Source organism: Daktulosphaira vitifoliae, unplaced genomic scaffold (assembly GCF_025091365.1).
Source record: "Daktulosphaira vitifoliae isolate Bord-2020 unplaced genomic scaffold, ASM2509136v1 Scaffold_1, whole genome shotgun sequence".
NCBI classification, from domain to species: Eukaryota; Metazoa; Arthropoda; class Insecta; order Hemiptera; family Phylloxeridae; genus Daktulosphaira; species Daktulosphaira vitifoliae.
The window spans coordinates 73,449,603-73,466,149 of record NW_026099572.1 but is presented as its reverse complement, the minus strand read 5'-3'; the positions used below and the strand labels follow the sequence as shown (position 1 = coordinate 73,466,149).

The 16,547-nt window shown below is 25.0% G+C and overlaps 2 protein-coding genes across 2 annotated transcripts in view; one reads left to right on the top strand and one right to left on the bottom strand.

Moving 5' to 3' along the window:
• The window catches only part of LOC126894519 (V-type proton ATPase catalytic subunit A), a 256,069-nt gene that overhangs the window by 15,213 nt on the left and 224,309 nt on the right, over positions 1-16,547 (top strand). The gene's annotated exons all lie outside the window — the stretch shown is intronic.
• Positions 849-10,131, bottom strand: LOC126894518 (uncharacterized). Its single transcript, XM_050665580.1, has 3 exons — positions 10,074-10,131; positions 9,955-10,009; positions 849-2,765 (listed from the first exon to the last, which is right to left on the bottom strand). Exons 1-3 carry the CDS (start codon positions 10,077-10,079, stop codon positions 940-942), a joined length of 1,887 nt encoding a protein of 628 aa, XP_050521537.1. The 5' UTR covers positions 10,080-10,131; the 3' UTR covers positions 849-939.

Below are 16,547 nucleotides of genomic sequence, written 5' to 3'. Positions count from 1 at the left end.
ATTCTATGATAGAATTTTAAGAGACTAGTCCCTCAATTTTTTTCAAATTGCGACCAATCAAAAAATCGAATCTTAATTGGACTGAATTAATTTCGTTGCCCTCCTTTAAACAATTAAATAATATTAAATCATATATTTTTGTTTGATTTCATATGAGACTAATTAGAATGACAGTTATAGAGTAAGGGATATTGAAGAATACCTTTATAAAACATCTGTTTAATGACTAATCATATCATCAGTGTCACGTAACTCCTATATTATTTTTATCAATTAAGAAATGAGAAAAGTACAACTAATTAAGTGGTATAATAAAAGGCATTTATAAAGAGAGGCAAAAAAGATTTAAAGTCCAAAAATTGGAATCATTCTTCTGCCCTGTCCAAAAAAAATAATTTTTTTAAGTGCTCAAATTTATTATATAACGAGGGTTGTTTTAGTTTAACCCCCCTCTTTCCCTTAATTACCTATCGTATCGAAAGTTGGATACTCTTCAACAGCATTTAGTGTCATAATTATTTGTTAATAAACAGTAAACAAGTATAATGATATTTTATTATATTAAGTAGTGATAAGGGTTATATTTTCCCATCGGATAATATATTGTTACAATATTCATCTACTTTGAAATTTGATAATTTTATGATTGATTTCACGAATTATCGATGTTTTGAGCAATCAATTAATTGTCCTATTTCAAGTAATTATAGTCGTAAACAATGCAGTCAATCATCAGTGCTAAGATGACAACTGATTAATCCACAGAATTTTGATTATATTTTAGAAATAGTATTTCTGAAAAAGTAATATGGCAAAAAGTCTGATAATAAAATCAATACAAACTCAGATACATGAAAGCTCAAGTTAATTTATTTTAAAATAATATAATTATAGGCAACGCAGTTGAATATAATACAATTAATGTTATTTCACAGGAAATTAACTGGAGCACCCATTTCTCAAAGCATAGTCGACTATATAAGGACAATTAACATGAATAGCTGCATAAAGGGTTCCTTTACTCCAAGGACAATTATTTTCATGGGCATATTTTAAGCACTGATATCGACCTTTTTCAGCAGCCAGTCTTGTTGTGCTATCGTCCCACTCACACCCATTTTCATGAACATATTTTAGGCAATCTAAATGGCCATTTGCAGCAGCTCCACTTGTTGTTTCTTTATCCCATTTACATTTATTTTCATGAGCATATTTTAAACATTTTAATTTACCATTAGAAGCAGCTTCTCTTGTTGTGCCTTCGTCCCACTCACACCCATTTTCATGAGCATACATTAAGCAATCTAAATGTCCATTTGCTGCAGCCGCTTTCGTGGTACCTTCAACCCAATCACATCCATATTCACGGGCATATTTAAGACAATTTAATTTACCATTCTCAGCTGCAGCAACTATTGTATGTTTATCCCAATTACATCCCTTCATGTTAGCATATATCAAACACTCTAAACAGCCACTTGCTGCAGCAGCTCTAGTTGTACTATCATCCCAAACACTTCCATTTTCATAGGCATATATTAAACAGTCAAAACAACCACTCGATGCAGCAGCACTAGTTGTGGTTTCATCCCAAACACATTTATTTTTGTGGGCGTACTCTAGACATTCAAAACAGCCACTTTCTGCAGCTGCTTTGGTTGTACTCTTATCCCAAACACATCCTTTTTCGTGGGCGTACTTTAAACAGTCTAGTCTGCGACTTGCTGCAGCAGCACTAGTTGTGCCTTCATCCCATTTACAACCATTTTCATGGACATATTTTAAACATTCTAGTTTACCACTTTGTGCAGCCGCTTTTGCCGTCAATTCATTCCACGGACATTTATTTACATGAGCATATTTTAAACATTCCAAATGACTTCTCGAGGCAGCTGCTATTGTTGTGCTTTCATTCCACGGACATCCATTTTTATGAGCATATGTTAAACATTCCAATTGACCACTAGAAGCAGCTGCTTCTGTTGTTCTTTCATCCCATGGGCATTCATTTTCATGAGCATATATTAAGCATTCTATGTGACCATACTTTGCAGCTGCTTCCGTCGTGCTTTCATCCCACTCGCACCCATTTTCATGGGCATAAATTAAGCAATCTAAATCTCCATAAGAAGCAGCTGCTTCTGTTGTTTTTTTATTCCACGGACATTTATTTTCATGAGCATATTTTAAACATTCTAATTTACCATTAGAAGCAGCTTCTTCTGTTATTCTTTCATCCCACGGCCATCCATTTTTATGGGCATATTTTAAAACGTTTATACTACCTTTATAGGCAGCCAAAGTAATGAATACTTTTTTCCATTCCACTAAATATTTATCAACACATTGTAAAATATCTACATAATCATGATCAATAGCAATTCTCGCAATATTCTCTGGATTCAATTCACAGCCATTTTCATGAGCATATATTAAACAATCTAATTCACCATTAGACGCAGCGGCTTCTGTTGTTCTTTCATCCCATGGACATTTATTTTTATGAGCATATATTAAACATTTTAATTCACCATTAGATGCAGCGGCTTCTGTTGTTCTTTCATCCCAAGGACATTTATTTTTATGAGCATATATTAAACATTTTAATTCACCATTAGATGCAGCGGCTTCTGTTGTTCTTTCATCCCAAGGACATTCATTTTTATGAGCATATATTAAACCATCCAAGTCTCCATTGGCAGCTGCTTCTATCGTTATAATATTTTCAGATTCCCATTTTTCATCGTCTTCTTCATATACAATTGCTATATGAGGAAAATAGTATATTCATTTTTTATTTATTAAAATTTTAATTTTTTTATTTATAAAACTTTTAATAAAATATATTATTTAATTAACATAATAACAATTTAATTACACATTAATTATTTTTAATGTTATGAAGGAATATAAATAAAACTTATTGGTTGACCTAAACTATAATTAAATTATTTTTAAACGTCCTCTAGTCATGCCTCCCTTTATTTACTAATTAAAATCATTTACTTATAATGACAATAAAGTCATTCGGACTTCAAAAATAAATATTAAATAGTGTAAAAGTTGATAAGAATAAATAATAAAATAAAATAAAGTTTTGTACATGTTATTTTAGCTTCGATGCGAAGCTGAGAAGGTATTAATTTTACTATGATGTGTTTATTTATTTTTTTTTTTTATGTCTGTTACCACTTTTTCTCAGCTCTCACCGAACCGATTTCTTTCAACGATACGTCAAAAGATCCCAAATCGTATCTAGTTGAAGACATTACCCTTAAAAATTGAAAAAATTTCCCTCATTCCCCGTAAATGGGGGAAACCTTCAAAAAAATTACAAATTTAAAAATCGCTAATTTACGAAATTTTTTCAATTTTTTTTACTAAAATGTGCTGTAACTTTTTCAAAAATGAACATATTAATATACTTTTTTTATATAGATGCTTGATGTCTTTACTTATCATTTGGTATATTTTTTTTGTAAATCTGACCCTTTATCTGCCCACAGGGGGGGATTTAAAAAGATAACTTTTTCACAAAAAATTAACTTTTTCAACTTAACTTTTGAAAATGTTCCGGAAGGTCTGACACTTTTATATACAGGGTGTTCAGTAAGTCAGGAAACGGGTTTCTATTGTTCTCATTGTTANATATTACATTAGCTTTAATTTAAGATATACAGGGTGTTCAGTAAGTCAGGAAACGGGTTTCTATTGTTCTCATTGTTTGTAACAATGAGAACAATAGAAACCCGTTTCCTGACTTACTGAACACCCTGTATATCTTAAATTAAAGCTAATGTAATATACTTAAATTTAAAAAAAAAAATTTGATCTCTGGACTTATTTTCATGGTGAAAATGTCTACCAAATGCTATTTTTGTGTGAAAAATCTCAATTGTATAATTTACATTTTTTACTTTAAAGTGCTATAACTTTTTAAAAAATGTATGGATCAATACAATTTTTTCATAAGAAGTAGTATTTATAAACATCTTTCATTTGACATACTTTTTTTTTTAAATCAGATCATTTCCCTATATACGGAGGGCTTCAAATATAAAAAATGCATATATAAAGTAGGACTTTTTCAACTTAACTTTTGAAAGTGTTCCCGAAGGTCTGACACTTTTATATATATCTTAAATTAAAGCTAATGTAATATACTTAAATTTAAAAAAAAAAATTTGATCTCTGGACTTTTTTTCATGGTGAAAATGTCTACCAAATGCTATTTTTGTGTGAAAAATCTCAATTTTATAATTTACATTTTTTACTTTAAAGTGCTATAACTTTTTAAAAAATGTATGGATCAATACAATTTTTTCATAAGAAGTATTATTTATAAACATCTTTCATTTGACATACTTTTTTTTTTAAATCAGATCATTTCCCTATATACGGAGGGCTTCAAATATAAAAAATGCATATTTAAAGTATGACTTTTTCAACTTAACTTTTGAAAGTGTTCCCGAAAGTCTGACACTTTTATATATATCTTAAATTAAAGCTAATGTAATATACTTTAATAAAAAAAAAAAAATTTGACCTTTGGACTTCGTAGTAAAAATGGCTACCGAATGCTATTTTTGTGTGAAAGTTCTCGATTTTATATTTTATATTTTTTTAACTTTATAATGCTATGACATATTTAAAAGTTTATGGATCAACATTATTTTTTTATAAGAAATAATATTTTTTAATNTTTACATTTTTAACTTTATAATGCTATGTCATATTTAAAAGTTTATGGATCAACATAATTTTTTTATAAGAAATACTATTTTTTAATAATCCCTTTTTCATTCGACATACTTTATCTTAATTAGGATATTAATAATGAACTAGCAGTTTATGAAGCTTTTGGAATAATCCACCAATTTTTTAAAATTAAACACTATCTAAAGATTTGCATCGAAGCGTTTTTTTTTTATAGTGATTTTAATCACTGTCAGATATCATTAAACTTGATCCAACTATACCACGGCACCACTGTGCCGCGGCCCTCCTGTGCTGGGTTTTTTTAAGTGAATCAGTCTTTTCTTTATTCATAAAAATTATAAAAATACAGATATGTGAAATCACTGTTAAGGTTCTGAAATTTCTGAAGTTCTGAAATTATCAATAGAAATTAAATAAAAATCCCTAAATTTTAACAAGGAATAATAGAAGTGCGGTTAATCAAATAAAAAAATTATTTTAAGAATAAAATTGATTGAAATTTCTTTTTAAAAATGTCATCAAACTAAAAATAGTAAAAACATTAAAGTTCAAATATTTAATACGGAAGGGATTAAAAAGACATATAACTACATATTATATAAAAGGTATGGAAAAAAAAACGGTAGCACAGTGGGGTCGAGTCACAGTGTGGATGAGGCATAGATAGGACAAGCATAGGTGATATCTGACAGTAATTAAAATCACTATCATAAGAAACACTTTGTTGAAAATATATAGATAATATTTTATTTTAAGATTGGTGAATGATTCCAAAAGCAACATTAACTCTTATTTCTTTGATTATATCCTGATTAGTAGGTCTTTTATTTTAAAATATAGTATATGACTAAATACTTATTATAATTATTAAATTTAGTATACAATTGATATTCAGTAATTTAATATTGTAATTTTTACGGAAAAATTATAAAAATAATGNAAATTGATATTCAATAATTTAATATTGTAATTTAAACGGAGAAATTATAAAAATAATAAAGAAGTTATATTTTGCTTTACTTTTACCTGAATAAAAATTTAAAGGGCTTGATACAATATTTTTCAATAAAAACTGTTTGTTACTATAAATAAATGCACTGGACTATAAAGAACTTTCATCAAAAGCAAAAAGATACTTTTTTAAATCAACTTTTCGCGTTGTTTTCAAATCTGCAAATACACTTTTTCTATCACTTCTAATTTTTTATATTAGTTCTACTTACATATAAAAAAATAATTAAAAGAAAAAAAAATTTGTTTTCAGATTTTTAGTGATTTGATTTTTAATATGTTCAAAAATCCCAGTCCAAAGTTTATAAATATTGATAAATATTTGTGAAAGTTTATAGTAAAAAGAATTGAATATGTTACAATCACTTTTAGCTCAATTACAAGTTTGAAATTGACATCATTAAATAGAAAATTTTATGAGAATTAAAACTATGCTATTTTTAAGACTAATATGCAGTCAGGAAATTTTATAATTACTATTTACAGTATATTTATCAGAAAACTCATTATTTTTTTGCATTTTTATCGTAATAGAACACTTAAATAAAAATCTTAGTAATCATTTCTAAGTAATTTTTAGTATTTAAAAAGTTTCTACAATTGAAATATCCAGAACTGAATTCATTTTAATGATTTACTTTAACTAAAAAAAAAATGTTATAATTTTGAATCCCTTTTGTGGGCAGGTAAAGGATTAGATAAATGAAAAAAAACCAAATGATAAGTAAAGACATGCATCTAAAAAAAAAAAAATTATACTAATTTGGTCATTTTTGATAAAGTTATAACAGTTACAAAGTTATAAGTTTTATACACTGAACTACAAGGAACTTTCATCAGAAACAAAAATATACTATTTAAAATCAACTTTTCGCGATGTTTTCAAATGTGCAATTAGACTTTTTCTATCAGTTATAATTTTTTATATAATTAAAAAATAGTATTAATATATAAAAAAAAAAAAAATAAGAACAAAAAACAATTATTTTTAATTAATACTGATTTTGATTATTAATATGTTAAAAATAAAAAAATGACATATTTAACCTACTTTTTTAATCGTTAAAGTTGATTTTTGTGAATGTTTATAATAATAAAAAAAAAAATTATTTTACCATAACATTTAGCTTAATTGCAAGTTTAAAATTGACATCATTAAATAGAAAATTCTATGTGAATTAAAACAATTGTATTGTTAAGATTAATATGCAGTCAGGAAATTTTATAATTACTATTTATTGTAAATTTATCATAGAAGCTCAATATTTTTTTTTCTTTTTTATCGTAATAGATAACTTAAATAGAAGTAATATTAATAAATTCCTAGTAACTTTTGGTGTTTGAAATGATTCTGAAATTGTAATATTCAGAACTTAATTAATTTTAATGATTTACTTTAACTAAATGAACCAATGAAAACAAAGTTATTTAAAAGATTTACTCAATTGAACGTATAATAAAATTTGATTATAATTGTAAAAATCCATTATCAATTCAGAAGAAACTAATAATCATTTTTTTTTTAGAAATGATTTATATAGCAACATGTTACCAACAAATTTGAAATATTATAGACTAGTAGTAGTAGCACACACAAATAGAGTAAAAAAATTATTAAATTACAAAGTAAAATGATTTATTTTTGTATTTGAAACCTATCATATCAAACTTAATTCGTCAATAAGTATTTTGTAAACATTAGAAATGAATGATTTTAATTGTCTGTATGAAGAACATGATATAAGTAACTGTTTAATTGATAAATTAGAATTTTTTTGCAATTTTTGAGAGTAATATCTTCAACTAGATACAAATTCTAATCATTTGACATATCATTAAAAAAATTGGTCAAGTGAGAGCTCAGAAAAATGAGCGACAAACACAAAAAAATAATAATAGTAATTAAATTTTGTATGAAATTGATATTCAACAATTTAGTATTGGAATTCATATGGAGAAATTATAAAAATAATAAAGTAGTTGTATATTCCTTTACTTTTAACGTGCATAAAAATTTAAAGGGATTAATGCAATACTTTTTAATAAAAAAATTTTGTTACTTATGAATAAATACACTGGACTACAAGGAATTTTCAACAGAAGCAAAAATATACTTCTCTAAATCAACTTTCGCGCTGTTTTCAAATCTGCAATTAGACTTTTCTATCTTTTCTAATTTTTTATATAATAAAAAATTACATAAAAAATATTTTTTTATATAATAACAAATTACATAAAAAATATTTTTTTATATAATAACAAATTACATATAAACAAATTTTTTTATATAATAACAAATTACATATAAAAATTTTTTTTTGTATAATATCAAATTACATATAAAATAATAATTAAAAGAAAAAAAAATTGTTTACAAATTATAACTGATTTCATTTTTAATATGTTAAAAATAATCAGTCCAAATTTTCATTTATAACCTATATTTTTGGTTCTTTAAAGTTGATGAAAAGTTTTTGTGAAAGTTTATCGTAAAAAAAAATTAAATATGTTGCCGTACTTTTAGTTCAATTGCAAGTTTGAAATTGACATAATTATATAGAAAATTTTATGAAAATTAAAAAAATTGTATTGTTAAGATTAATATGCAGTCAGGAAATTTTATGATTACTATTTATAATAAATTTATCAGAGTAACTCAATATTTTTTTGCATTAATCGTAATAGATAACTTAAATAGAAATAATAGTAGTCATTTCATAGTAACTTTTGGTGTTTAAGAAGATACTACAATTGAAATATGAACTATATTAATTTTAATGTTTTACTTAAATAAAATAACCAATAAATAGATACGACTTGTAGTCATTTGACGTATCGTTGAAAAAAATATAGTAAAATAATTTTAATACGAATAAGAAATTTCTTCTTGAAAGGGGCGTCTAAAGTGATGGGATCCTTGATCTTTATTGAAGTTATTGAATCTAAATGAGATAAGAATCAAACGAGTTATAAATTTAATCTAACTTAAAAAGAAATAAGAAAAAATGCAAAAAATTCATTGCCACACTGGGGTTGGAACCTCGTACCCCAAGCGTGTGAAACAAAAGTTCTACTAACTCAGCAACCGTACGTTACTACCATCACGTGAAAAAATTGGCTATTTAAGCTAATTCAAATTTCAAAGTTATTTTTCTCGACTTAAAAGAAGCAAACAAATTTAAATAAGTTTAACTTTCTATACTATATTAATTTTTTATTTCTATAATTTTTATGAAAATCTGTATTCCCCTTGTCAGGTATTTTAAAATAATATAAAATACAAAACCCAGAATTTTAACACAAAAATAGCATATTTTTGAATACGGTAGTCATTTTTACCATGAAGACAAATCCAGAGGTCAAATTTTTTTTTTTCAAATTAAAGTATATTACATAAGCTTTAATTTAAAATATATATAAAAGTGTCAGTATTTCCAGAATACTTTCAAAAATTAAATTGAAAATGTCCTAGTAACGATACGCATGTGTAAAGTTTTTACCCCCCTTGTATAAAGGGGTTTGATCCGATTTACAAAAAAAGGTTGTCAGATGAAAGGAGTATATAAAAATTTATTATAAAAAATAATAATATTGATCCATACATTTTTCAAGTAGTTATATAAAATATAAAATCGAGAATTTTTTCACAAAAATAACATATTTTTGCATACGGTAGTCATTTTCACCATGAAGACAAGTCCAGAGGTCAAATTTTTTTTTTTTCAAATTAAAGTATATTACATTAGCTTTAATTTAAGGTATATATAAAAGTGTCAGTCTTTCCGAAACATTTTCAAAAGTTAAGTTGAAAAAGTTAATTTTTTGTAAAAAAGTTACCATTTTGAAACCCCTTTCAGTGGGCTTGTGATCTTTTGACATTTTTCATCAAAATCGGTTCAATGAGAGCTGAGATTGAGCGTATACAGACACAAAAAAAAACACATCATAGTAAAATTAATACCTTCTCAGTTTCGTATGGAAGCTAAAAATACTATTACTTAGTTTTTAGAATTATACAATTTTTTTCTATATGAAAATTAAAATTGTTTAATACTATTCAAGAAAATGAGTGTTTTATTCTTATTTCATTCTCCTGTACAACTAAAATAGCAGTTTCAAAGCTAAATCAAATAATGCTTTTAAGCATTGATATTAAATAATACATGGATTGATATGTATAATTAATAAAATGTATAGACATAAATAATGTAATATAGAAGTTACCTTCGTTAAATATCACACAAGATATTATTAACAAAAGAGATATTAATTGCCAATTCTATAATATGATAAAAAAATCTTTTAAATATCAATGAAGTACATTATATAAAGTGTATACCTACCTTCATTTTAAAATTAGGTATTAAATTCTGAATAACGAGTGATAATTTTTTGATTACATTAGTATATACATAATAAACTATCCAGATGATTTATTTATACTTTTATATTTTTAAATTTTAAAATAGCATTTTAAGTAAATATTAAAGTATACATTAAAAAATAATAATCATTTTTAGTCAAAACATGTAAAAAATAGCCAAATCGGTGTTTGCATGAAAACATTTTTGATTTATTAAAAAGGCAAATTATTAATACAAATACAATTTTATACTTATAATTTATTATAATCAAATAAAATCAAAATATACTATACGTTTATTATAATGTAGAAATTAAATTAATTTTCAAAAATTTTAACCAAAAGTCCCACCAAATCTAATTATTTAACTAAAAAATATATCAAATCAGGAAAATTAGTTTTCATTATATTATTTCATACTATATATTACTTTGTTTCAATGACTAAGGTATTAAAAGTTTCTATTAAAAAAAAACTAAATATTCAACTGAAATATAATATAGACATATAAATAATAAAGTTGTAAAAATTTGGTTTTGAAGCTCTGAGTATGATCATCTATTAAAGTAGAGTTCTGAAACTTTTCTCTAAAAAATCACTTTTCGAATAGTCATTAAAAAAGTCTACTTACTAATATAACTTCTTAAAACATTAATTTGATTTAGGTTTAAAGAAGTCAAGTTTTTTTGAAACATAATATATGATTAAAAAAAAAATCGATGTGATTTTAAGGCCCGATGTTAGTGATTGGATTTTCAAAAAAATATATGTTTGATGAGCAAAGTGTCTAAAATATTGTCAATAAAAATTTCACTATAATTCATCCAGTTCTTAAAAATTTGTATCAATATATGGTGTAAACACATACAAACATTGTGCGTTTTATAACAATTGTAAATTTTTTTATAACGGAGAAGGGAATTTTTTAAAAATATAGCCAAAATCATAACACGAAAATCATTATTATTTTTTGTTAAACTTTGGGAAACGTTTACATATAGAAGACAAATCGTCCAGATAATTTTTTTTTAACTTATACTATGTAACATTATGAAAAAATAAGTTGAAAAGGTTAATTTTTTCAAATTGTTATTATGAACCCCCCTGTGGGAAGATTAAAGGTTATATATACAAAAATATATATACTTTATAAAAAAAATATACCCATAGATATTTATAAAAAAAATTGTTTTGATTCGTACCTTTTCAATAAGTTATAAAGTTTTAAGAAAAAAAGGTTTTAAAAATGTTGAAATTTATCGATTTTAAAAATCGTAATTTTTTAGAGGATTTACTCCGTTTACGTGGAAAGAGAGAAATATTTTTAATTTTTGAGAGTAATGTTTTCAACCAGATAAGATTTATCTTTTGATGTATCTTTGAGAAAAATGGGTCTAGTGAAGTAGTGACACAAAGAAATAAAGAAAGAAAAACATTTTATAATAAAATTAATACCATCTTAACTTCGCATCGATGGCAACGTATATTGAAAAATATTTTACCTTTTCTCTTTCGCAATAAAGAAAAAATCTAAATCTAAAAATTTGTTTTTAAATTTAGTAAATATTTTACAACAAATCAATGAATTTAAATACATTTTTAGAAAAACAAGATAATAGGATAAAAATAAAATAGTTTTATTGAAAGTAAAACTTATAAACTGCAAAAAAAAAAAGCAACAAAAAATATGTACTGGGTCAAAAATTATTAAAAATATTAAAACTGATGGGGCGCTTTGTACATATAAAATTATTATATACATTACAATACATATTATATTTTTTTTATAAAATAAAAAAATCTTTCACTTATTGTTGTAAAATTTAATGTAATTTATTGTATGTTAAATATACTAAATATAAAAGACTAAATGGCTTTTAACTCTAAAAATGATTGGTTCAGAATAAACGTAATCAGTATACAAAAGTATTGCACAGTTTAAAATTATCAGTAAAAAGAAATCTGTAATAATATTCAATTATTTACAAGGTTTATTATAGTGCCACCATGATTATTGGATTTTAATACATTATTTTGTAATTTTTGTTATAAATATTGGATAAAAAAAAACTATACTGATTAATTCGATAACGCATAAGTGCAGTTTGAATAAATTGTAATAAAGGATTTATTAGTATCACGCATCTAGATCGATTTATATTTGATTAGATCATATATATATATATATGAACACGATAATATCAAGTATGATATGACGTCTTTATAACATCACTAAAATTATATAGAATTACTGTAGATAAATATATTTGTTACATGTGTTTTAAAGTGTTATACAGAGTGGCCCACCACTCACTGACAACTTAAATAACTTTTGATCCAGTTAATATTTTTAGTTGATTTTTTTTTTAAATAATAGTTATACGTTAGGTCTATAGCTATATCTCAATAATTAATTTTTTTACATTTTATTAAAAATATTAATTATTTTTAAATTTTAAATAAAATGTAAAAAAAAAATCTAAGATAGCTATTTTGTAGAGTAGAATTTAAGAAAAATTTTAGTAAAAAAATATCTTATTAATATTCAGTAGTAAATATTCTGTAGCGTTTTGAAGTTTGTGAAAATTTGAATTTTCATGTACTATTTTACGGTATTAAACATTGAAATACGTATTGAGAAAAGGACAGAAGAAAACGCTATCTTTTCAATATACTTTTGAATGAGAGTGATAAGTAATAATTGCCTTATCTAATTTCTTATCATGGTATTTATGCCAAGTTTGTAATGTATACACACTATCATCATATGTATACACAGTAATCATGAAAAGATAGCGTTTTCTTCTGTCCTTTTCTCAATACGTATTTCAATGTTTAATACCGTAAAATAGTACATGAAAATTCAAATTTTCACAAACTTTAAAACGCTACAGAATATTTACTACTGAATATTAATAAGATATTTTTTTACTAAAATTTTTCTTAAATTCTACTCTACAAAATAGCTATCTTAGATTTTTTTTTTACATTTTATTTAAAATTTAAAAATAATTAATATTTTTAATAAAATGTAAAAAAATTAATTATTGAGATATAGCTATAGACCTAACGTATAACTATTATTTAAAAAAAAATTCAACTAAAAATATTAACTGGATCAAAAGTTATTTAAGTTGTCAGTGAGTGGTGGGCCACTCTGTATATTTCTAATTATATTACTTTGATAACATATAATGAGCATTTATCTATTTATTTTCACATCTGATACAATGTTTAAATGCTGTATAATTTATTATAAAATACTACACCTTATTTTTTCCATAAATAGTTTTTTTTTATAAAAATGTAAAGATTAAAATTTGATTTATTTCTTTGAACAATAGTAAATTTTTAGTTTATTATTTAAAATTAAAAATATGTTTAAATAATATTAGCTCAAGTGATCAATTCTATTATATCAAATTTGTTCTACGGAAAAATGTTTTCTAATGGTACATTTTAAGAATAAGGGACGGCCTAAAAGACGGACCGTCCGCCACGGACTTCCAAAAACTTCCAGAAATTTCCAATATATTCCAAAAAATTCCAGAAAATTATAATACACATAATATGATTTGGTGGGGATATATTATATCCATACCACATCTTATGGTGGGGATAAAATATATCCCAACATATATTATGGTGAGGGTGGGTTAATTATATATATTTAAATACGGTAGATATATTATAATAACTACCGATGTACATACTATTGCCCACCTGCTGCGCCTTGTCCGTCTTGTCGTCCGACTTCCAGTTTGGAACTCCTGTATATTGTCAATANAGTTTGGAACTCCTGTATATTGTCATTATAATAACTACCGACGCATAAGCCATTGCCCGTCCACTGTGGCGTATTCGCCTCGCTGTCGCATGACAACAATCCCTCTGAAATATGTTGTGCGCTCAAAAAATAACATTAAGTGAAATTTACACATATTTATACAGGTATAGAATTAAGCGTTTAGTATCATCTACAAATAAACGTAGTTAATTAATAACACTAATGAACCCATGTTCTCACCTGATATATACTTGAACAATTAAAAAAAAATGTTATACTTTTTTTAGGTCGTAATTTATTAAGAAACCATTTGCTATAATTAAGTTCTAANTTTAGGTCGTAATTTATTAAGAAACCATTTGTTATAATTAAGTTCTATTACATTAGATCATGCCCAAATCAAAAACAATGTTGTTAAAAATTATTATATTTTGATTTACACATATTTTAGTTAGTTTTTTTTATTAAAATACCCTATGCTTATGTGTCAATATGTGTCTTAACGTTTACCAGCACAAATAAATTCTGTATATTGTCAATATAATAACTACTAATGTATATACTATTGCCAGTCTGCTGCGCCTTGTCCGTCTTCTCGTCCGTCTTGTCGTCCGACTTCCAGTTTGGAACTCCTGTATATTGTCAATATAATAATTACTGATGTACATACTATTGCCCGCCTGCTGCGCCTTGTCCGTCTTCTCGTCCGTCTTGTCGTCCGACTTCCATTTAGGATCTGCTTGTATATTGCAATATAATAATAATTACCGATGTACATACTATTGCCCGCCTGCTGCGCCTTGTCCGTCTTGTTGTCCGACTTCCATTTTGAAACTGCTTGTATATTGCAATATAATAATAATTACCGACGCATAAGCCACTGTCCGTCCGCTGCAGCGTGTTTGCATTGCCGTCCGATCTTCTCTAAATTTCTATTTGGAGCTACCTGTGAGACAAATTCTTTCCGCTGCTTTACTACCCGTCTAGTAATATTTACTGTATTTTTTCCCCACTAAGACTGTTGCATCTCTGTCTACAGATATAAGATCTAATAATTATGTAACAGTTATAGAAAACATAACGATGTTAAATAAAATGTTTTACTTCCTGCTTTAAAGGTAATATACTATATTACACTCCCCTATGTTGAAATACAAATATGACGTTATGTTAAAAAATAAATAAAGTCCACTATCAAAGGATGATTTGTAGGAATAAAATTTTTTTGATATTTTAATAGTGTAGTAAACATTAAAATATGACTTTTTTTATTAAAGATAGTAAACCGAACATATTATTCATTAATAATTATTAATTATAATTTTATTTATATTGACTTTGAATCGTATATTGTTTTTATTGTTAATAAACACGTTTACTTTTTTACAATATTATTAACACCAATATATATTGGTACATCTTATATAGATAATTGTTTTATTTTTAATTTGTTTTACTTATCATAAAAGGAAAGATATTGATTGGATAGATTTGTGAAGATTTACTTTTGTGCATTAAAAATTATTGTTCATATTTGAAACTCAAAGTTATTTTATTATTATTATTTGTATACAGGGTGATCGGTTTATCATGAACCACTCGATTACTCACAAAATAAATAATAATAATAAAATTGCCTAAAATTGCCTTTAATAATAAAAAATCCCTAAGAATAACTATCGAATGTTAAACGAGAATCTACAATTATTTTATTACTATTGAATGGGGGAAATGTATTATATAATGAAATTATGACTGGCCAATATCCAGTTTTGTATTATTTATTTTTAATTAATATAATTTTTAAATTCGAATTAGTAATTAAATCTTTAATTATTTATTAATACTCTACATACTTATCTTTCGTTATATGTTTATATTCGTATTTTACAGAATATTAAAAAAGTAAAGAAAGGTAAATTTTTACAAACAATGAGAACAAAAGCAACCCGTTTCCTTTCTTGCTAAACACTTATATACTTTTTATATTTTTTCATCCAAATGTTTCTATCTATACTGTTTCAATTACAAAAGACCCTAATATTCAACTTTTATTTTAAAAATAACAATATTACAACTCAAGTTTTGCTATAAATCATCGTTCAAGTATCACTCACAATTAAACTTTTACTAAATATTTACAAATTTATTCTACCTCCATAAATATCCATTTTAATAATAGCAAATAGACTCAATTCTTTCAATAATACATACAATTATTATTAAGATATTCTCGTAATATTAGTATAGCTACAAACATACTAAATAAAACAAAACTAGACAGAAAATGAAAATATGTCGATAATAAAAATGGAATAACCGTCACGGTCAAACGTGATGGCCGACCGTTAAATATAATAATTACACAAAATAAATAGGCAATCAGAAAAATTAAGTGATCACTAGAATAAAATACAGGGCCTCTACAACCAGATTATATCAATACAAAAATACTTCAAACAAGTAACTATAAAGCGTATGGATTCCAACATAAAATAAGCTTGTTAAAAATTGTTCTCTACTTCGTTACGTACTGCTATTATTAAAAGTATAAGGATTTGTGAATCTAATTTATTAGTAAATATATATATTTACTGCAGATAATATTTTTATTAGATAAATTATAATTCACAAGTATTTTTCAATTGTATATGTTTCATTTAGAGC

What these genes read in the sequence shown, in the direction of transcription:
- LOC126894518 (XM_050665580.1), bottom strand. An exon ending in TTGTGTGATATTTAACGAAG is followed by an intron (nt 2,766 to 9,954) that starts GTAACTTCTATA and finishes TTCCTCATATAG; the next exon opens with CAATTGTATATGAAGAAGAC.